Source organism: Dryas octopetala, chromosome 1, assembly GCF_963921425.1.
Source record: "Dryas octopetala chromosome 1, drDryOcto1.1, whole genome shotgun sequence".
In the NCBI taxonomy this organism is placed as follows: Eukaryota; Viridiplantae; Streptophyta; class Magnoliopsida; order Rosales; family Rosaceae; genus Dryas; species Dryas octopetala.
Genome location: NC_141366.1, coordinates 11,871,042 through 11,892,366, shown reverse-complemented (window position 1 = coordinate 11,892,366; position 21,325 = coordinate 11,871,042). Strand labels below are relative to the sequence as shown.

General features: G+C 37.4%; 2 protein-coding genes and 2 pseudogenes across 3 annotated transcripts; all 4 read left to right on the top strand.

The window, feature by feature from the left end:
• Window positions 1-1,657: 1,657 nt before the first annotated feature.
• PPC3 (phosphoenolpyruvate carboxylase 3) lies at window positions 1,658-8,220 on the top strand. Of its 2 annotated transcripts, XM_086230079.1 has the most exons (12): window positions 1,658-1,735; window positions 1,895-1,960; window positions 2,040-2,227; window positions 2,792-3,183; window positions 3,360-3,444; window positions 3,673-3,895; window positions 4,191-4,294; window positions 4,427-4,517; window positions 5,306-5,460; window positions 5,574-6,572; window positions 6,661-7,047; window positions 7,644-8,220. In XM_086230079.1, the coding sequence occupies exons 3-12, from the start codon at window positions 2,060-2,062 to the stop codon at window positions 7,938-7,940; spliced, it is 2,901 nt and encodes a 966-aa protein (XP_086086205.1). In that variant the 5' UTR covers window positions 1,658-1,735; window positions 1,895-1,960; window positions 2,040-2,059; the 3' UTR covers window positions 7,941-8,220. The 2 variants fall into 2 exon arrangements, with proteins under 2 accessions (XP_086086205.1, XP_086086204.1); XM_086230078.1 differs by lacking the exon at window positions 1,895-1,960 and having other exon boundaries at window positions 1,665-1,735.
• A 685-nt stretch (window positions 8,221-8,905) lies between these two features.
• EBS3 (Alg9-like mannosyltransferase family) lies at window positions 8,906-14,536 on the top strand. Its single transcript, XM_086247910.1, has 10 exons — window positions 8,906-9,369; window positions 9,826-9,913; window positions 10,015-10,174; window positions 10,362-10,579; window positions 10,695-10,990; window positions 12,661-12,775; window positions 12,865-13,003; window positions 13,649-13,845; window positions 13,929-14,018; window positions 14,109-14,536. Exons 1-10 carry the CDS (start codon window positions 9,083-9,085, stop codon window positions 14,238-14,240), a joined length of 1,722 nt encoding a protein of 573 aa, XP_086104036.1. The 5' UTR covers window positions 8,906-9,082; the 3' UTR covers window positions 14,241-14,536.
• Window positions 14,537-15,222: 686 nt separating this feature from the next.
• Window positions 15,223-17,551, top strand: LOC147297895 (AAA-ATPase At3g50940 pseudogene; annotated as a pseudogene).
• Window positions 17,552-18,615: 1,064 nt separating this feature from the next.
• On the top strand, window positions 18,616-19,449 carry LOC147297894 (putative protein phosphatase 2C 55 pseudogene; annotated as a pseudogene).
• The last annotated feature ends 1,876 nt before the right edge of the window (window positions 19,450-21,325 follow it).

The window sequence follows — 21,325 nt, the reverse complement described above, 5'->3', positions numbered from 1 at the left end:
GGTGTAATATGATGTTGATATAATGAAATCATGTTGAATATATACTTCTAATTTTATACTACGCTAATGTAATATTCCAGATATCTACAATCATGGTAAGTACATTTACTACTTCGAAAATATGGTATATCCATTCATAAAAGATAAGGAAACCCTATTTTGGAAGGACCTATATTTGTGATGAATCAATTTTATAATAAAAAGAATAGAACTATTTTGGTCAACTAATATGTATTAAATGTCAAATAGGGTATCAATAATTGATTTCAAATGCAAGGATTTAAAACATGTTTTATATTTTAGAATTTAGCCGATTCTTTTTTATAAGTAAATTGTTTGGTTCTAGTGCCATAATGATATAGTAATTAATAGATCTTAAGTTATAATCTCATCTACCTCAAGTTAATCTTTTAATTATATAAAAAAAAAAAAAAAATGGTCCCGGTCCTGTGGCACGCCCATAACCCAAATGCTTTTAAGCCCTTGGGAAGGCCTAGTTCTAGCTTATTTGAAATAGGACCGACTCGGCTCGACCCATCAAACTCTAAAAAACACAAAATTGAATAAGATTTGGGTCCTCCTTTCCTAGGAGGCTGGGATCGACTGGCCGACCCACAAGTCCACAACACATTTTGATTTTGCAGGCCTATTATTAATCATTACCTTGTTCACAAAACAAACTCTACGTCTCTACCTAACTATTCTTAGTCCTTACCTTTATTTTTAATTTTTAGTAATTGTCCACCTGCCTCTGGTTTTGCTCTTCCATTTTACATTTTCACATTAGAGAAATACTAGCTACTGTTTCATTTAACCTTCTTTCTTATAGTTCTCATTAGGTAGTGTAGTTTTACAATAAGAAATTGTTCATTGTATAGATCACCCTTTAAAGATTATCTTTATGAAAATTAACAAAATCAGAAATTGTTTGGTCATATAATAATTATCAAATAAGTACACAATTTTTGTAATATTTAAATTAACTGTTTATTTATTTGATAACAGTCATATGACTAAATGATTTTTTATTTAGTTGATTTTTGACATAAATAATTATTTCAAGAGTAATTTAAAAAAATTAATTATTTTGGTCATTAAACTATGAGGTATAATTAAAATTATATAAAAAAATAGTAGAAGAATAACTTAAAAAGTAGAGGCTAAAACTTAGCTATCCAAAGTAAAATAGCAATCCATAATTATGTTTATGTCTTATATATAGCAAGGGATAAGTAAGTTTCTCTAAAAGTAAAATAGCTAGCATTCTTTTTCACTTCGACCAAAAAAAAAAAAAAAAAGAATATTGGAAAGTAAATGAACTGTGAAATTGCAAGTATCTAAAATATCCTTGCAAGGATATTCCCGTTTGCAGCACAAACTGCGAAGTAGGAAAAAACAAGAAATGAGAGAGAGAGAAAGAAGAGTACGTGACTAGCGAATAAACTAACATAAGTTTCCCCATAGAGTGGGGCGTCTGACGTGTGACGTGTCAGTAATGACAGACTCCGAACAAAAAAAAAGGTAGTGACTGAAACTCTGAGAAAGAGAGGAGCTAAAAAAAAAAAAAAAAAAAAAGCCAAACTTGTGAAATTGACAGACACAGTGACTCGTACATTTTCTCTATATAATGTCACTCTAAGCACCTCTTTTGGATCTCACACCTCTCTCGGTCTCTGTCTCTCTGCTTCCAATTTTCGTCTTCATCTCCTGTTGAAATCCAACTTCTCAGATTCAGGTACCCCATTATCCACAACAATACTCAATCACTTCCATCTGGGTCATTAAAAAATCAACTTTTTTCTTCATACACACATATATATATATGCTCTGTTTTTGTATGCAACTATCTCATACCCTGCAGTATTTCACACTACACGTGGCTTTCCTTTTACAGCACTATTTTTCTGGGCTGTGATCAGTTTTTTTGGGCTCTTGTGCTTGATTCAATCCGGGATTTCAGGTTCTTTCCATTTTTGTGGGGTTTCAAGTTCTGACTTTTCTTTTTCCCTCATATTTTGGTGTTGGGTTGGTTGTTACAGAGTGAGGCTCAGTGGGAGCAATGGCTAATAGGAATCTGGAGAAGTTGGCGTCCATTGACGCCCAGCTCCGGCTTCTGGTTCCAGCTAAAGTCAGCGAGGATGACAAACTGGTTGAATATGATGCTTTGCTTTTGGATCGGTTCCTGGATATTCTCCAAGATTTACATGGAGAGGATCTCAGGGAAACGGTGAGTGTTTGAGTTTGATTGCTTTAAAATTGATTTTTATCAGTTTGATGTGTTCATCTTTCATTTGGGTTAATACCCATGATCCGAAGCAATTGAATTGGCTGCATTTGTAGTTTATTCTCACAAGCATGGAACTTTATGTGTGGATTCAAATCCCATTTCAGTTTTGTATGAATCATTTTGATTTGTGGACTGAGGTTGATGCATTCGTTGGCCTTAAAAAATATTCAAATCTCAGTTTCGTTAAAAAGTGGATTTTCTGTGGACCTTTATACTGTTCATGATATCTTAATTAACAGTTTCTTAGGCTTTTGATAGATTGTTTAATGATTTATGAGAGTTCCCCAGTGATTTAAGTTTGAGATCTTCTCTAAAATGATTTGGTTTTGGATTGGAGAGAATAGATCAAGGAAAGATGAGAGGAATACTTAAAGTAATTGGTTTTGTGTTGGAAGTTTACTGTGATGAGTGTTATGAGTTGAGCAATTAAGTAACACTTGTGTGATTTTCTTTTGTTTATTTTTTTAACACTTAGGTGATTTGTGATGCTTATTTTTTGTTTAGGTTCAAGCGTGTTACGAGCTTTCTGCTGAGTATGAAGGAAAGCATGAGCCACAAAAACTGACAGAGCTTGGAAATGTTTTAACAAGTTTGGACCCAGGGGATTCCATTGTTGTTGCAAAATCCTTCTCTCACATGCTTAGCTTGGCCAACTTGGCTGAGGAGGTCCAGATTGCTTACCGCAGACGAAACAAGCTGAAAAAGGGTGACTTCATAGATGAAAATTCTGCAACAACTGAATCAGACATTGAAGAAACTCTAAAGAGGCTTGTGGGGGAATTTAAGAAGTCTCCACAAGAGGTTTTTGATGCTCTAAAAAATCAGACTGTAGATTTGGTCTTCACTGCTCATCCTACACAATCAGTTCGTAGATCCTTGCTTCAGAAGCATGGAAGGTTTGCTCTTGATTGACTACATTCTTGCATCCTTGATTTTCGTTTATAAAAGTTTCCTTTTTTTTTTTTTTTTTTTTTTTGCCATTAGAAATTTAAGCTTCCCTACGTAGATTAAAGTTTAGATTCTTATAGCCTCCATCTTGCTTGCTTGCACGCATGCACACACATTTTTTCAGGATTCGGAATTGTTTAACCCAGTTGTACGCCAAAGACATTACTCCTGATGATAAGCAGGAGATTGATGAGGCACTTCAGAGAGAGGTGATTATCAGCAGCCATTTTATTTGTTTATTTATTATGCACTATCAATTCTTGAAGTTATGAACTTTGAAAGAGGACTTCTGTAACATTTGCCACATGCATTGTTGTAAATCCTGTTTACATGCAGTAATCTGGAAGGATATTTTAATTCATGTTGATTTTAGCTCTAGCTTGAAAAATTTCAATTGTCATTTATTTTCCTTCATGTTGGCATTTCAATTCATGTAGATTCAAGCTGCATTTCGTACGGATGAGATCCGGAGAACACCTCCCACTCCACAAGATGAGATGAGGGCAGGGATGAGCTACTTTCATGAAACAATCTGGAAGGGTGTTCCAAAGTTCCTGCGTCGTGTTGACACAGCTCTGAAGAACATCGGCATTAATGAACGCATTCCCTATAATGCGCCACTTATTCAATTTTCTTCTTGGATGGGTGGTGATCGTGATGGTATGATTCTTCTTCCTGATCAAACTCATGATCATGAGTTATGTGAAAAAAGTTTGTGCAGCTGTGAAAAAAAGAAATAAGATATCTTTGGAGTATTCCACTCACATCAAATGTGAGATAATTGTGTTGTTTCTTAGTTCAGCTGGAATCATTTCATTGTACATTACTATTTACACATAATTTCATGCGTGGTGTTCTCTCACTTGTACATGTGCTGACTTGTGTGCTTGTGGGCAAGGCTTCTTGTTAATTCACTCACTAACTAGGCTTATCATCTTTTTCTCATGGGATGCAGGTAATCCTAGAGTAACTCCTGAGGTCACAAGGGATGTTTGTCTACTAGCTAGAATGATGGCTGCAAACTTGTACTATTCTCAGATAGAGGATCTTATGTTTGAGGTACCTGACAAAGCAACTTAAAATCGTCTTTGAGGAGCTTCATTTACTCAATGAAGTGTTTGTGACTTGTTTGTTGTTTTCTTATTATGTTAGTGTCAATATTTAACTAATTTCCTTTATTTTTTCTGGCAGTTGTCTATGTGGCGTTGCAATGATGAACTCCGTGTTCGTGCAGACGACATACTTCACAGGTCCTCGAGGAGAGATGCGAAACACTACATAGGTAATCATAGTTGTATAGTGGTTGATCCTGTTTATATGGTTTTTAAAATCTACGTTTGCATTCTCTCCTTATTTACGGGATGTTTTTTTTTTTTTGAAGAAAGTAGAACGATTGCTTTAAATTGTGTTATTGACCATTGTATAATAGAAATGAAAAACTGTCTGTGGAAGATAGTGAATGTTATGACTGTTTTCTTACTTTTTGATAGTCGGTTAGCTTTGATGGACTTATTGGCAATCTTTTCTTGTAAAAGAAAAACCAATGTTTGCTTTGGAAGATGGTGATTGACTTGGCTAAAATTTACCAGTTGTGGAACTGTAACTCACAGTAGCACCATGTCAACAAACCTTAGATCTAGTGTTTTACTGGCTGAGATAGATCAGCTGGAAAAAAAGGACAATCAAAGTTAGAGAGCACAATAGATCCATTCAGCCTTAAAAGCCTACTGCCTACATCTTATTCTCCAGTGCACCCAAGTTTTTAGAACTCAAATGTTCCCTCTTTTCTAAACCACAAAGGCAACAGATGACCTTTAAATTTTTTTGGCCAATATGACCTTTAAATCTTTAGTTACTAGAAATCGCATAATGGATCCAGATTCTGTTTAGGTTGGACCAAGGTGAATGTCCAACTGTTTTGTAGCCCATATGAATACTGGATATTCTGGTCACCAACACAACAAACACAAGTTTATTTAGTTCCCGATTTTCATAATTTTTGTTCTTCTGCATTGTAATTTGGTCAACATTGTAGTTCTTGTTATTCATTGCCTTTGTTTCTTGATACAGAATTTTGGAAACAAGTTCCTCCAAATGAACCCTACCGTGTGATTCTTGGTGATGTAAGGGATAAGCTTTATCATACACGTGAACGTTCTCGTCAGTTGTTAGCCAGCGGGCACTCTGACATTCCAGAGGATGCAACATTGACCACTATTGAGCAGGTACAGCCATTCATCAGACATTATCTGAACAGTATTAAATTATAACTTGCATCTTTATTTTCCTCATCTGATTAACCAGTTCTCGTCCTAATTGAGATTTAAATTATGTGTAGTTCTTGGAACCTCTCGAACTCTGTTACAGATCACTCTGCTTTTGTGGTGACCGGGCAATTGCTGATGGATCCCTTCTTGATTTCTTAAGGCAAGTGTCCACCTTTGGACTCTCACTTGTGAGACTTGATATTAGGCAAGAATCTGACCGGCATACTGATGTGATCGATGCCATCACCAAGCATCTAGAAATTGGTTCCTATCGAGAGTGGTCTGAAGAACGCCGCCAGGAGTGGCTTTTATCTGAACTAAGTGGCAAGCGCCCGCTGTTTGGCCCTGATCTTCCAAAAACTGAAGAAATTTCTGATGTTTTGGACACAATTCATGTGATATCAGAACTTCCATCTGATAGCTTTGGAGCATACATCATTTCAATGGCAACTTCTCCTTCTGATGTGCTGGCAGTTGAGCTCCTGCAACGTGAATGCCACGTGAAGAAACCACTTAGAGTCGTTCCACTGTTTGAGAAGCTTGCAGATCTGGAGGCTGCTCCTGCTGCTTTGGCTCGGCTCTTCTCTATTGATTGGTATAGAGATCGGATCAATGGAAAGCAAGAAGTCATGATTGGGTACTCAGACTCTGGTAAAGATGCAGGACGTTTCTCTGCAGCCTGGCAGTTATACAAGGCACAGGAGGAGCTTATAAATGTTGCTAAGGAATTTGGCGTGAAGCTAACTATGTTCCATGGTCGTGGCGGGACTGTTGGAAGGGGAGGTGGCCCCACCCATCTTGCTATATTGTCGCAACCACCTGATACGATTCACGGTTCACTCCGTGTCACTGTCCAAGGTGAAGTCATTGAGCAGTCGTTTGGAGAGGAGCTCTTGTGCTTTAGAACGCTCCAGCGTTTCACAGCTGCTACACTAGAGCACGGAATGCACTTCCCAGTTTCACCAAAGCCGGAATGGCGTAAACTTATGGATGAAATGGCTGTTGTAGCTACAGAGGACTATCGTTCCATTGTTTTCCAAGAACCACGATTTGTCGAGTATTTCCGTCTTGTAAGCTTTTGAGACCTCACATTATAACATTAGTCTTTTGTACTCTGATTATTTTCAATATAATGACCATTGTGTACTTATGATTTAGGCTACACCAGAGCTGGAGTATGGTCGTATGAACATTGGCAGTCGCCCCTCCAAGCGAAAGCCTAGTGGTGGCATTGAGTCACTTCGTGCAATCCCCTGGATTTTTGCCTGGACACAAACCAGGTTCCATCTTCCTGTGTGGTTAGGCTTTGGAGCAGCCTTCAAACATATAATTGAGAAGGACATTAAGAATCTTAAAATGATGCAAGAGATGTACAATGAATGGCCATTCTTTAGGGTCACCATTGATTTGGTTGAAATGGTGTTTGCCAAGGGAAACCCAGGAATAGCTGCTTTGTATGATAAGCTCCTTGTTTCAGAAGACCTATGGCCATTTGGGGATCTATTAAGGGCCAAGTATGAAGAAACCAAGAACTATCTGTTACAGGTAAAATCATTGAGAGAGTACCTATTACAGTTTGAGTACGTCTTAAATTGGGTAACTCATCATTGTTTGTTTCACCACTTTGCCAATGCAATCTTGGGAACCCCACACCTCACCACTAAGGTGTCACCAATTCATGCCAAAGGATTGGTGAAAGTGGTGACACGCACCTAAAATTGTTGTTAATGATAACTATTGAATGTTGTCGAAGTGTAGGGTCTTACCACTTTCACCAATTCATTGGCATAAATTGGTGACACCTCAGCAGTGGGGAGAAAGTTTCTCCTCACTGCTGAGAAGCCAAGCATTGTTCATTTTTTGAAGTTACTAACTAGCATGCTAAAATGGACTGATTGGAATACGCATATTGCATATGTTTCTTCTTTTGATTTGTGTTGACGCTTAATTCCAAATTTTCTCTGTTCTTAGGCTCTACTCACAAGTCCATAACCCATATTGGTTAATGCAATAAATTCAACATCTGTTCAGTTTTATTAGGATGTTTCTGAAAAGATACTCAGCATCATATTTACTAACCATGGAGCTTTTGAGGTGATTAGTTACTGCATACACTGATTTTTGTTTCTTTCTGTTGGTAGATTGCTGGACACAAGGATCTTCTTGAAGGTGACCTGCACCTGAAGCAAAGGCTCCGCCTGCGTGATTCGTACATCACAACCCTTAATGTCTGCCAAGCATATACTTTGAAACGGATCAGGGATCCGAACTACCATGTGAAGCTGCGGCCACACATCTCCAAGGAGATTATGGAATCAAACAAACCAGCCAATGAGCTTGTGAAGCTGAACCCAACAAGTGAGTACGCCCCTGGTTTGGAGGACACCCTCATCTTGACAATGAAGGGTATTGCTGCTGGGTTGCAGAACACTGGTTAAAAATTGTGTTTCTAAGCTCTTTCCTTTCCATTTTTCTGTTTCTCCATAGATGGGTTGTGTCCCAAAAACTATGTTAAATTTACTTGAGGTGGATGCCTTTTGATCATCCACCTAAATGTGAGATATTTGGATGGACTTACTGTTAAGTTCTCTGATGAGATTGCTGTGCACGATATCTAGAGCCAGCATTGTTATTGTTGCCACAGATAAAATTAAACTCATGCAGTGGAACCGTTTGTTATGCTTTTAATACAAATGGTGCTATGGGCTTAATCTTTAATAGCTTCGTTCTTTTATTGTTTTGGTTACACAATATCTTGGTTCTTTGATTCAAATGTGGGTGGTTACGAGTGTTCTAACAAAGACGTTTGAATGCTTTCACATGTACGGCATTAATTTCCGCATTTTTCCTTCGGTACCATACTTATTGAGAAATTCGAGATCAGTACCATACTTATTGAGCACCACATTGAACATCATACACGACTTTGAATACCAACCACTGTGTACTCATCACCAATCATGGTACTCAACTTACAACCACATGTGCTACTTAATTTACAATTAACTGTAAATTTGAGAATGAAATTAATAAAATAGAATTAAAAAAATTAAAAATACAAGAGGAGTGCATGACTATGTTTTAGGAATGCCAATAGCACCTTTCTAAAATTTAATTAATTTTTATTTTGTAAACTTCAAAAGAAATAGCTTGATCTAGTGGTAATCACTAATCACTAATCAGACAAGAAATAAAAAAATTAACACTAACTAACTATTCATCTTATTAAAAAAAAAAAACTATTTGTCTAATGATATTTCTCTTCTTAACCTCATAAGAGATAAAGAGATATCAAATTTGATTTTCTTTACACAAATAAAAGAATATTTTTTACAGAATTGATGCTAAAGGTGTTTTGGAAATAAGATAAGTACGACATGGAGCCTCGAGGTGTTAACCTTCAACTTTCTTTTTGTACGAAAAAAAAAATTGTTTCTTTAGAAACTTTGGAAGTAAGTAAAGGATCAATTTCCTGGGCAGACCATGATACTGATTCAACATAGTCACTGAAGCGTGGGCTTTCTCTCATAGAGTGACCCAGAAAAGCTAACAGACTTCACTATACTATAGCCTCACCACCATGGCTCTGTCAACTAGGCAGAGACGTCCTCAACAGTCCGACCCTTCTTCTTCATCATCGTCGTCTTTGTCGTACACAAAAGTCGATAAGCATTGGAAATCGGGTGGTACCGATGACGAGGTTGTCGACAAGGGACTTCGTTGGTTCCTTCCGCTGGTGGCTTTGGGAGTGCTACGCTACATGAGCGCCACATCGAACATCATACACGACTGCGACGAGGTCTTCAACTATTGGGAACCTCTCCATTACCTTCTCTACAAATCTGGGTTCCAAACTTGGGAATACAGGTACCTTTTCCATTGTTTATAAGCTTTTCTTTCTATGAAATGGAAATTTTATTAATTGCTTTCCTGTTCGTTTCTGGGTTTGGGCTGTTTCTGATTTTTTGGGTGATTTCTTATTTGTTCCTTGTAAATTTGCGTATTTAAAATGCTATTTTTATACGTGAATGGTTCATCCATTTTGGTTCTTACAAACTGACATTAGGATAAAGCGAAGGTGCTGTATAAATGGCTTGTAGCTACTGGCATAGCAATATGTGCTTAGATTAGCATTTGTGGGTGGAATTAAATGCTCATCATTAACAACAGAGGATTTTTGTAGCTCAGTGATCATACCCTTTGCTGTGTGCTCTTAAAATTCTATCTGGATCATGGTTATCGTAAATTTCATTTTGAGTGTTATCATTATCTTTCTTAGGAATCCTTGCATCTATGATTTTTATTGTTATATGCCTCTTGCAGTTCTCAGTTCGCACTTCGGTCATATTTGTACATCATTGTCCATGAATTGGTGGGTCGACCAGCTTCTTGGTTGTTTGCTGAGGAAAAAGTAAGATTTTCTCCCATGCCTTTTTAATTGTTATCTTCTTATTGTTGGTTAAAATTTTATTTTTTGTCTTCAATTTTATATAATTTTCTTTTTACTTACAGGTGAGAGTATTCTATGCTGTTAGACTCTTTCTTGCTCTCCTTTCTGTTATCAGTGAAACCGTTCTGGTAGTTGCTCTTTCAAGAAAGTATGGAAAACGTCTAGCTTCTTACACACTTGCAATGCTATGCTTAACGAGTGGTTGTTTTTTTGCTAGCACAAGTGGGTGGGCCCTTTCCATTTTTCTCATTTGATTTGAAAATTCCATTTCAGGATGTCTTACCACGCTTCTGTTTTGTGTTTTTTGATTATTCATCCTATTTTAAGTTTTGTAAGTGTTATTTCTCTTAGTTGTCTGGACTTAGTTATTCCATAATATAACAATGCTTTTTATGCCATTATTTGCCAGGTTTCTTGCCAAGTTCGTTCTCTATGTATGCCGTGTCTCTTTCATCAGGGTTATTTCTTCTTGATAAACCTGCCATGGCAGTTACAGTTGCAGCTGTTGGCGTAATCCTTGGCTGGCCATTCTCAATCTTGGTTTTTTTACCCATCACATTCTACTCTCTAGCTAGAAGATTCAAACAAGCATTTATTGCTGGGGTTGCCACCTCTGTTACTCTCCTTGTAAGTCATCATTAGTTCTTTTTTGTTAGATATACAAAGTATGTGCTTGTACCTAAGATTTCTCATGTTAAATTTTTATAATTATGCTTATGCCTATACATTGCAATTCTTTCAGGCATTGTCGGTTCTCGTTGACTACTACTACTACAGCAGATGGACATCATCTGTGTTAAATTTGTTGATCTATAATGTTGCAGGAGGTGGTGAGAGCCATTTGTATGGAACTGAAGGGCCGCTATATTATCTAAGGAATGGGTTTAACAATTTTAACTTTTGTTTCGTACTTGCATTGCTGTTTCTGGTAATGCTGCCGATTGCCAGGAAAAAGTATGCCCCCAACTTGCTGATTGTGGTCTCGCCTATATATATTTGGTTGGCATTTATGTCTTTGCAGCCACACAAGGAAGAAAGGTTTGACTAATCTTACCTTTTATAATATCTTGGTAAACTTGTTACATGCGGCTTATGTTAAAGTGATTAAATTTGAGCATGCTCCTGCTAGCTATATATTTGCTTATTTTGACACTTTCCATCAAATTGACGAAATTTACCTGTGCAGTTTCCGTAAAGAATTCAATATGATTGTTAATTTGAAAATTTTTGAGGAACACTTTTATGGTTGTCATTTTAGCAGGTGTTAATGTGGCTTAATTTTTCTTTATATTTGGAGGCAAAACTCATTTTGCATGGGTTTAGGGAGCTATATATTAGCATTTAGTTAATCATATCCCATATTGTGTTGGGAAACATCCATAGCCCATATTTATGTCTACTAAGCGCGAGAAATAATGTAAATGTTATATTATCAAGAACTAATTTGTGGGGAGGTATTGGAACCGTGTCAGTGGTAGATTTGGAATTTTGTAATATCATGATTTTAGGAGTATTTCACTACTGTGCTGTCAGTATCAATATAGAATTGATTTTATCTTGCATATATCATGTGGTAACTAGATCACAACCAGGTTAATATTGATGCATAAATTCTACAACTTTCACTCCTATGCATTTGGACAATGGATGCTGGGTAAATTTTTTCTTGTAGAAGAACAAGATTGGAAGATTATTTGAAAAAGTGGTTGCTAATAGAACAATTATTGAATGTTTGGTAACTTATTCAATTAGAAGATTAGTTGACACTGTTCAATGTGATGTGCTACTTGTGAAAGTTACACATTGGAAATATGGTTCCATTCTTGGTGCTGCTCCTAACTCAACCAGTTGAGTCCTTTTTTGAGGAGGGGAAATAATGCAATAACAATAGCTTGGTTAGAACTGAAGTATCTTGTTTGGAAGCCCAAGACTAAGCCTGTTGGCCTGAATGAACCAATGAGGCCTTTTTTATCCAAAGAAAATTGTTCATGGTAATCAAAAGAGTTGTCCGTTTATGTCAATTCCAAATATCATTAAAGGGTCAGTCCAAATTTAAATTTCATTTAGGAGTAGTCAAGTAGTCAATTTAAGAGTTATTAAAAATCAAAGAATTTGGGTGTTTGAAAGACCCAATGCTTTTTAAGTTTTCTAAGAGTCCTCTACTTTACAATGAATTTTTTTTTTTAGTAATTTTTTACAATTAATGAGTCATTTAGTATTTCTAGGAGTTTTTGGGGTTTATATTTGAAGCCTATAAAAAATGCCTTCTCTTTGAAAGCAAATCAGATTTCTTCTGAATGAAAATTAATTGTTGTTGCGTCTTTGGTCCCTTGATATCTATTTTTTTTTTCATTCTCTTTAATCTTTCTGCAATTACATAAACTCTAAAAATAAAATATTCTTCTTGTTTTCTATCTGAAATTTCTCTCTTTACTAAAATTTCTGACATCTACATTTCACCATAATCATAGTCAGCACTCACCTTGTGTTGTCCTGGTGCAATGATTTTAGACATCCTTGTCCAGTTTGTGCATTTCTAAGTAGCCACTTTTGGGCCCTCTTCCTAGTTACAGATCTCAATCTTTTCACATTTAAATGAGTTATTGGTGAGCCCACTGAAATTCTGAAGATGAACTGAAGATTGTTTAATTTTATTTAACTGCAGGTTGGATTGAGTGATAACTAGATATTTCCATTTATCATTGCAGGTTCCTTTATCCAATATATCCACTAATTTGTGTTGCTGCTTCAGCTGTCATTGAGAGCTTTCCCGATGTTTTCCGATCCAAATATAATCCCCAAGACAATTCTCCAATGGTTATGGTGAGCTTATCTTATATTATGTAAGAAACTGTTAACTTATCTTTACGAACCTTCTCATTGGTAACACTACTGTTTCCTTGTACATGTAGACGGCAAAGATTCTTAGGCCAGTGGTTCTTAGCCTCATATTATGTGCTGCCCATGCTCGTACATTTTCACTGATCAATGGTTATTCTGCTCCTTTAGAGATTTACAAGCTTTTAGAACATCATGATGATGCAGGAACAGGTGAGAACCAGTATCAACCAGTATCTCGCTGATTTGCATTTTCTGACCTTGTGATGGAGTGTATTCTCAACAAAATTCCTTAAATATTCTGTTGACAATCAAACGTATAAATAGATTTATCAATAACCTAACATGGCTTTTGAATGTTTGGAATGTACAATGGAAGTAATAAACTCATGTTGCAATTTTGTTAGAAGAGCTAGAATGCACATGCCTTTTGTTTAATAATGTACATGTTCTCTAAATATAGGATGTTGATATGCTTTTTAATCCTTGGGGATCTGATTATACTAGCCATCTACACTTTATAGCCTTTTCTTCTAACGTTCATACCTTCCTATATGGGTTGTGCTTGGCCCCTAGATTATCTACCCCTCATTTTTCCAAACTTGTGTTCTTTGTTGTGTTCTCAAATTGATTATCGAGGAAGTTGTTTGAGGTCTACTCATTGCCATTGAGACACACGCACTCTCTCTCTCCTCTCAATGCATTTTACTACCAAGGAATAATTGCCAAATAGTTACTAATTTCAAAAAATTTCTCCATCTGATTGTAAACCATGAAAAAAATAAGAAGATTACGTCTATCAAGCATACAATTTTTGGAAGTGATGTCTGAATTTTTTTTTTTCTTTCTGAATTTCAGGTTCTGTGCTTTGTGTTGGAAGTGAATGGCACCGTTTCCCATCATCATTTTTTGTTCCTGATTATGTGGGAGAGGTTCGCTGGATTGATGACGGGTTCCGAGGACTTCTTCCCTTCCCATTCAATTCTACCTTGGGTGGAACGGCAGCAGCCCCACCATATCTCAACAATAAGAACAAAGCGTCTGACGAGCAATACGTAATTAATCACTTTTTTAACTAGTTTAATTAAAATTAAAGTCCACTATACTTACTATGTTTTCTCTTGAATATATGTTACAGCTCCGGGATCTAGAACAATGTACATTCCTTGTTGAGCTGCAACTTAAGCGACCTTTCCTTTCTCGTGGAAGCGACTCATCAACTTGGGAGGTATAAAAGCAGTCTTATTTACACTTTTTTCTCAATGAATTGTAAAGTGCTGAATTTTCTGAATTTGGTTTTCTCTTCTCCTAAATTCAGGCGATTGCAGCATTGCCTTACCTGGACAGGGAGCTATCGCCTGCAAAGTACCGCTCATTTTTCATCCCATATCTGTGGCAGTATAAGAATATTTTTGGCTTGTACAAGCTGCTTAGAAGAATACCAAAGTGAAAGGGGATACATTAGTAGGTTGAACCTCAGTTCTGAACTAGCATGACTTGCTACATTTTATTGTGACGTTAACCTAACCCCTCTTCAGAAGAAAACAAAAAGTAATTGGAAGACTCTTTTTTGTGATACAGTTTTAACTGTTGTGATAGGTGGGACATCTTTAAAGTATGAACTGATGAACGAGTAGTTGAGTCCATTGGTGTCTTGTAATATTGAGATTTTCATGAACCCAAGGTCCCAAAGTAAACTAATTCCTACAATCAATGAATTTAGTAGATTTATTTTGTTTTGCCCAACTTTTATTCATTTTAGAAATCTGCCCTCTTTTTCATTTCTCTTCTCTAGCTCTTGTATCTACCAAAGCAGGTCCATGACAACCATTATCCCCAATGAAGCGCTCAGATGGGTGATGGTGCTTCAACAGAGAAGCGATGACCCCCTGCTTTGGTAGACAGGGGATGAGGAAGGAGAGGTAAAAAGATAGGGGTATGAAACGTTATTTTATTCTATTATTTGAACATATATAAATATATAATGACACACCAGTTAATAAATTTGATTATTCTAGCATTATTGTAAGAAACAAATGCACAAAGGATCAATAATTAAATGCGTCCATCAATAATCAATTGATGAAGGGATTGAACCTTTCTCCTTTTTCAAGGGAATTCTATTTGGTGTATCAAACAGGGACCTTGTTATGCCAAATTTAAACTTAGAAAATTAGAAAAGATTGTTCTTTGTCAATATATTGAAATTTCGTAATGACCTTTCTGAAGAGGTCAAGTTCAAAGTTCACAGAAAGGCCACCTCTAACTAATGGAACATTCTTTGTAAGAATTTTCTCTGTAAATCTCTATATATTGGTGCTCTACTCATCCAAAATATTTTAAGACAACACCTTGGCAAACCACTTTCCTCTGTTTCATCACCATCTTCATTACTTTTAGTCCAAGAAAACTTTATTTAGCCATTAAACAATATGGCTGATACAACGGCTCTTTTGCCTGCAATTGCCACTGTTGTTGCTTCAGCAATGCTTCTTACCAATGACTTCATTCCTAATGAATTCCGAAACTACTTCTTTTCAGGCCTCCAGAACATTTCGAAGTCGTTTCTCTTCCCACCTCACTATTTTCATAGAAGAATTTCAGGGGATGTCTTTGAATGAACTTTTTGAGGCTACTGAGGCCTATTTGGGCACCATAGTGACCCAATCTCTTCAAAGAATCAAAGTGAGCAAGGTAACCAAGGATAAGAAGCTAGTAGTCACCGTTGATAGAGGTGAAGAGATCGTTGATGTTTATGAAGATCATGTTCAAGTCATGTGGAAATTTGTAAGGTTGAATCATCAAGTGCTAGAAACCCTGGTGATCTTACTGCCTCCTTGCTATCCGAAACAAGATCCTATGAGCTAACTTTCCACAAGGGACACAAAGAGTGTTGTGATTGGCTCGCCGGAAGTTTCTGAAAAGTTGGCAAAACAGGTAAGTGCAGTTGGGTAGTTTTCGAGAAGGGTGCAGATTTTAGGAAAGCTAGAAGACTTGCGCAAGGCTTTCCTAGTTAAGGAAGGTAGTTCTAAGTGTTTCCTAAATGTACAAGGATTAGAATTAGTTAATTTGGCCTATTACCTAGGATTCTCAGCTGTAACCTAATTGTATGTTGCAACCTATAAGCTAGCTATAAATAAGCTACGGCAAGCCTTGAGAATTTAGTTAACAACACCAGATAAATTAAGGGGAGGGCAGAGTGATTGAGAGAGAATAAGAAGTAGCTGCGAGTTAGGGTTAGTTTTTAGGGTTTCAACAAGATCTTGTAAAGTGTTTCTAATCTTTATAGTGCAGCTGTGATTCTCTAACGATCACACGGGGATGTAGGCAAAGTTAGCTGAACCTTGATAACAAACCTTGGTGTTTTTGTGTGTTTTACTTTTGTTGCTATTTTGTGCTATTTGCTAAACTATTCTAATCCTAGATACATCAAAGAAAAAGGTTACAAGGGGGTGTTAATTCACTACAAACTGGTATCAGAGCTTAGGCTAGAAGGTTTCTGCAATGTCTAAAGGAGGAAGAAGCATGAACTTTGGGGAATGTCAGACATGTTCCTAAGTTAAAAAAGAATTTGATTTCTTTGGGCACTTTAGACAAGGCTGGATTTAGGTTTTACTCTGAAGGTGGGAAACTCAAGGTTACCAAAGGATCACTTGGGGTGATGAAGGCTGACATTCAACATAACAACCTTTACAAACCTCGATAACAAACCTTGGTGTTCTTGTGTGTTTTACTTTTGCTGCCATTTTGTGCTATTTGCTAAACTGTTCTAATGCTAGATACATCAAAGAAAAAGGTTACAGGGATGTGTGAATTCACTACAAAGAGAAGGTGTTGAATTCTTACTTTCCATACATTCTAGAGAGATCAAAGGCCATTAAAGAAGAAAGAAAGGTAGTGAAGCTCCACACAATTGATCCATATAACTGTTGGTACCAGGAGGCTATCAATCTTAATCACCCCATGACCTTTAACCTCCTTGAAATGGATATGGAGCTTAAGAAAGCCTTGTTGGATGATTTGGAAAATTTCAAAAACGGAAAGGAATTTTACAGAAGGATAGGAAAAGCATGGAAACATGGGTACTTGTTGTATGGCCCTCCGGACACAGGCAAGCCATTGCTAACCACCTTAACTATGACATCTAGCTATGAGTTGGAGCTAACAGGTGTTCACTCCAATTCTGATTTGAGGAGAAGGCTGCTTGCCATGCCTGACCAATCTATACTTGTACGTAATTGAAGATATCGATTGCACAATCGATCAAGCTGAAAATTGGGAATCCGAGGATGAATCTTCCAATAACACCAATAAAAATCAGGTGACACTTTCTGGACTGCTCAATCTCATTGATGGTCTCTGGTCATGCTGTGGTGATCGATGAGTGCATAATTGTGTTCACCACAAATATTTATAAAGAAAAGCTAGACTCTGCTCTGCTGAGACCTGGCCGGATGGACATATATGCACAATCACTTGTCATATTGCACCATTTCTGCATCCAAGCAGCTGGCAATCTGGTATTCAATTACCATGGGATTTGCCATCACAAGCTCGATCTTCGAACATATCGAAGGGCTTATAGGGGAGGTTGAAGTCACCCCAGCAGAAGTTGCAGGAGAGCTAATGAAGAGCAATGATGCTCAAATTTCACACCAAGGGCGCCTCATCCATTTCCTTCTCGAGAAGAAAACCCAACAAGATTTTAAGTCCACAACTAAAAAGAATGTAAAAGAAGACACCTCATTTTGTGGTGTTTGAAGGGAAACTAAGCTAAAAGATTAAGGATGTGTACGTAGACATCTAATTTCGTTTATTGGGTGACACCCGTAAACTTGCATGTTGTAAAACCCTAAAAAATGTGTAAAATTAGTGTGATTAATTTTGTCTTTCTTATTATATATAGTCAATCGTAAATCCTCACCTAAACTAGCCATTATTGCATAGAAAGTAGGTACAATTGATACTAACTAAGCACGTACGTACCCCAAAATTCAAGTCAAGGAGCCAAATCACAAAACAATAGTATAGTACGTAGCACATGAATTAAGCAGCACAAGGACGAAAACCCAAGTGATACTGTCTCAATAGTAGTCGTCTTTTGGCCTGGATTTGATTTTCTTATTATGGTAAAGCTTCTCTTGTAACACCTTTGACCATCATCTGCAGCCCTTTTGCGAGTAGCAATACTAGCTAGATGTAGCAGAGGAAGAAGCAGCAGCAGCTCTGCGAGTCCCTCGGAATCGCAGAGGACTCAAGGGTCAGAGAGAACGTCCCATGCCGCTTTGACAAGCCTGAAGGCACCGTCTGCAGCAACAGAGCAAACAGATAGCTAGCTAGGTATAAGCTAGATCAAGTTAAGTGTACGTGATGGGGAATTAATATTAGTCAGTGACTAAAGTAAAACTGTATAATCTAGGTATAAAATTAATAGATAGCTAGCTAGGTATAAGCTATCTTTTGCTTGAAACTTAAGCAAAAAGTTTTCTAGTCAAACACAGAAAAAAAGCTTAAGTAAAAAATGAAAGTAGTTATGATTTTGATACTATGAAGTAGCATTAATTTATTACTATGTAGTACGTACGCGCATGATCTATATGAATTACTATTGATTAATAATATTAATTAAGCAGGTTAATTAAGAAACCTTGTTGTTTGAGGAGAAACCTTTAGTTACTTAATTGTCCCCCAATTCATGTACTTATACTATAAATACGTACACATTCTAGCTACTCACCCTAGCTAGCTATCTCCACTTCACATAATAATATTGATCGATATTGCTTGTTGAATATTTGTGTGGAAATTAATATTTGAGCATGACTATGGTCTTGGAGAGGCGTAGGGTTGAGAAGCCGAGTTCAGTGAAGTACAACAAACTGAGTGCTTGTGAGGATGATGAGTTGAAGATGGTCTGTGGGTCATACTCTTGGCCCAAAGAAAAAGTAGTGAAGACGCAGGCGCTAGGCGAAGATGCCCACTTCATCTGCGCCGAAGCGCACACCTTTGGCGTGGCCGACGGTGTTGGTGGCTGGGCCAGGAAAGGCGTCGATGCCGGTGAGTTCGCGCGCCAACTCATGACCAACGCTGCCACCGCAGCCCGTAAGCAACCTGCCGGAGCCGTCGATCCAAGAAAGGTCTTGAAGGAAGCTTACGCAAGCACCAAGAACATCCAAGGGTCCTCAACAGCCTGCATTCTCACGCTGAACAAAGATGGATTCTTGCACGCTGTGAATTTAGGAGACAGTGGCTTCTTGGTGTTTCGAAACAACAGGTTGTTGTACAAGTCTCCGCCGCAGCAACACCGTTTCAACTGCCCGTACCAGCTGGGGAGCAGCGACAGTAGCGATAAGCCTGACAAGGCTTGGGAGGTTTAGATCGGGGTGATTCCGGGCGACGTCGTCGTTTTGGGGACGGATGGGCTGCTGGACAACATGTACGAGAGTGAGATTGGAGAGGCTGTGGCCATGTACACCCAACTGGGTATGGAGCCGCAGGCGATGGCCAGCCTCATAGCGCAGCTTGCTTATGAGTGCTCCATTGATGAGTTCAGTTTCAGACCTTTTTCATGTGCGGCTCTCGAGGCTGGACTCCAACGCGTCGGAGGCAAGATCGACGACATAACTGTTGTCGTAGCACAAATTATGTCTTCATCATGATTCATGAAGTACATATGATTGTTTGCTTTTCTACTCGATCATTTAGTTTGCCATTGCTAGCTAGTAAAATTTTCCTGCTGCCTTCGCTTTTGTGTTCTGTGATTGTACAATTTCATTTCAATAATTAATTCCTTAAATTCTGCACTCTGAAATCTGATTGGTGCATGCTTGCACCGCCTAGTTGATTAATTACGTGGAAACCCTAATTTGTAGGGTTCTAATTCCACACTAAGGGCTCTCCGAGTTGATTATTAGTTTCTATATATAATGCACCAGGAAACCCTAGCTATAACTCTATAAATACATGTACTATTTACTAGTGCATATCGACTACTTGATCATAAGTCATCGATCATTAAAGTTACAAATACTGTCTTCAAGCTTGAGCTTGTTGAATTTTCTTTGAATGGAGAATCTCGGTGGCTATGGTGATCAAATGCTTCCGGGGCACAGGTTTTGCCCTCTGGACGATGAACTACTTGTCAACTACCTTCTCCCCAAGCTCAACGGACGAGAGGTACCTGGCAAAGACAAGGTTGTTTATGAAACCGATTTATACGGCGCCAAAGAACCATGGGAAATATGGAAAAGATTCAAAAAGAATAGAGCAAACGACTTGAAGATGAACAAAGACCTCTACTTCTTCACCCAACTAGGCAAAACGACTTGTAATATTTTTTTTGTTTTAAGAATAAGGCTCCATAAAGCCCAATTTCTTAGTTTGAACATCAGTTAAAAAAAAAAACGAAGTATACAATAAAATTAGACAAGAAAAATCAATATTAAGATTTGCGTATTTTCAGGCAATTGGTGATGATAATGATTAGTGCAGCAAATATGTAAAATTTAATGTTTCAACAATAATTTTTTACATGCTTATAATAAATATTTAGATGAACACACAAAATTCTTATGAATATATTTTAGAGGTGTATAGTCACTCAAAAAATGTGTTATACTATTCATACTAATTATATGAGGATTTAAGATATGTATAATGTACACAACTTGACAATCTCATCTTACCTTTTTTAATAATAGAAAAGAACAAAACAAAAAATTAACTTTAGACACTATTGAGAATTATTTGTAAAGTATTTTGAGATATTGGTGAAAACTAAATAATTATATTTTAGCCTTTTATCTCCGTTTTGGTGTATTCTATATTATAGTAATTATAAAAACCATCATTCTTTGTTTTTAAGCATTAACTTGGGAGATGCTTACTTGAACAAATGGTGTGGCTACTCTGCTGTAGAAAATTTTTGCTTTCGTAGGTGCAATGAAACACCAACCATATAAAGATATAGTTTTTTGTTTGAGACTGCGAAAAGAGGAAGAGGAAGACGAGACGCCTGCAATCGAAGCGGCGGTGTCCATGATCGAGGATCAATTCCGGATACCACAATAACTTTGGGCACTTGAATAATATTGCAGGGAACCAGAATGTGTTTGTTGCAATTGAGCCGCAACAACAGAAGCGGCAACGCCTCATGCCATGCAGTGTTCATATTGTACCACCTGCAGGCTGCAGTACAACCATTAGAAGCAACCGTATCTCATGATGAATTAGAAGCTGAATTACAAAAATACCTCCTACGTACAACCATGCACTGATCATGGGGAGTATGCACCAGCGGCTACAGTATCATCATTCAATTGGTCAAGAAAATTGGGGACTTCAACAACTAGCACCTCAATTAGTGCATGGAGATCAAGAAAATTGGGGACCCCAACCATTTGTACATGCTAATCATGAAGTGGGTGTGTTTCAATACTGGAAAGAAAATTGGGGACTTCAAGCATTAGGAGCTGAAATCAATGAAAGCAAGGAGAACAAGATTTGGGACTTCAACAATTAGCAGCTGAAACTCGT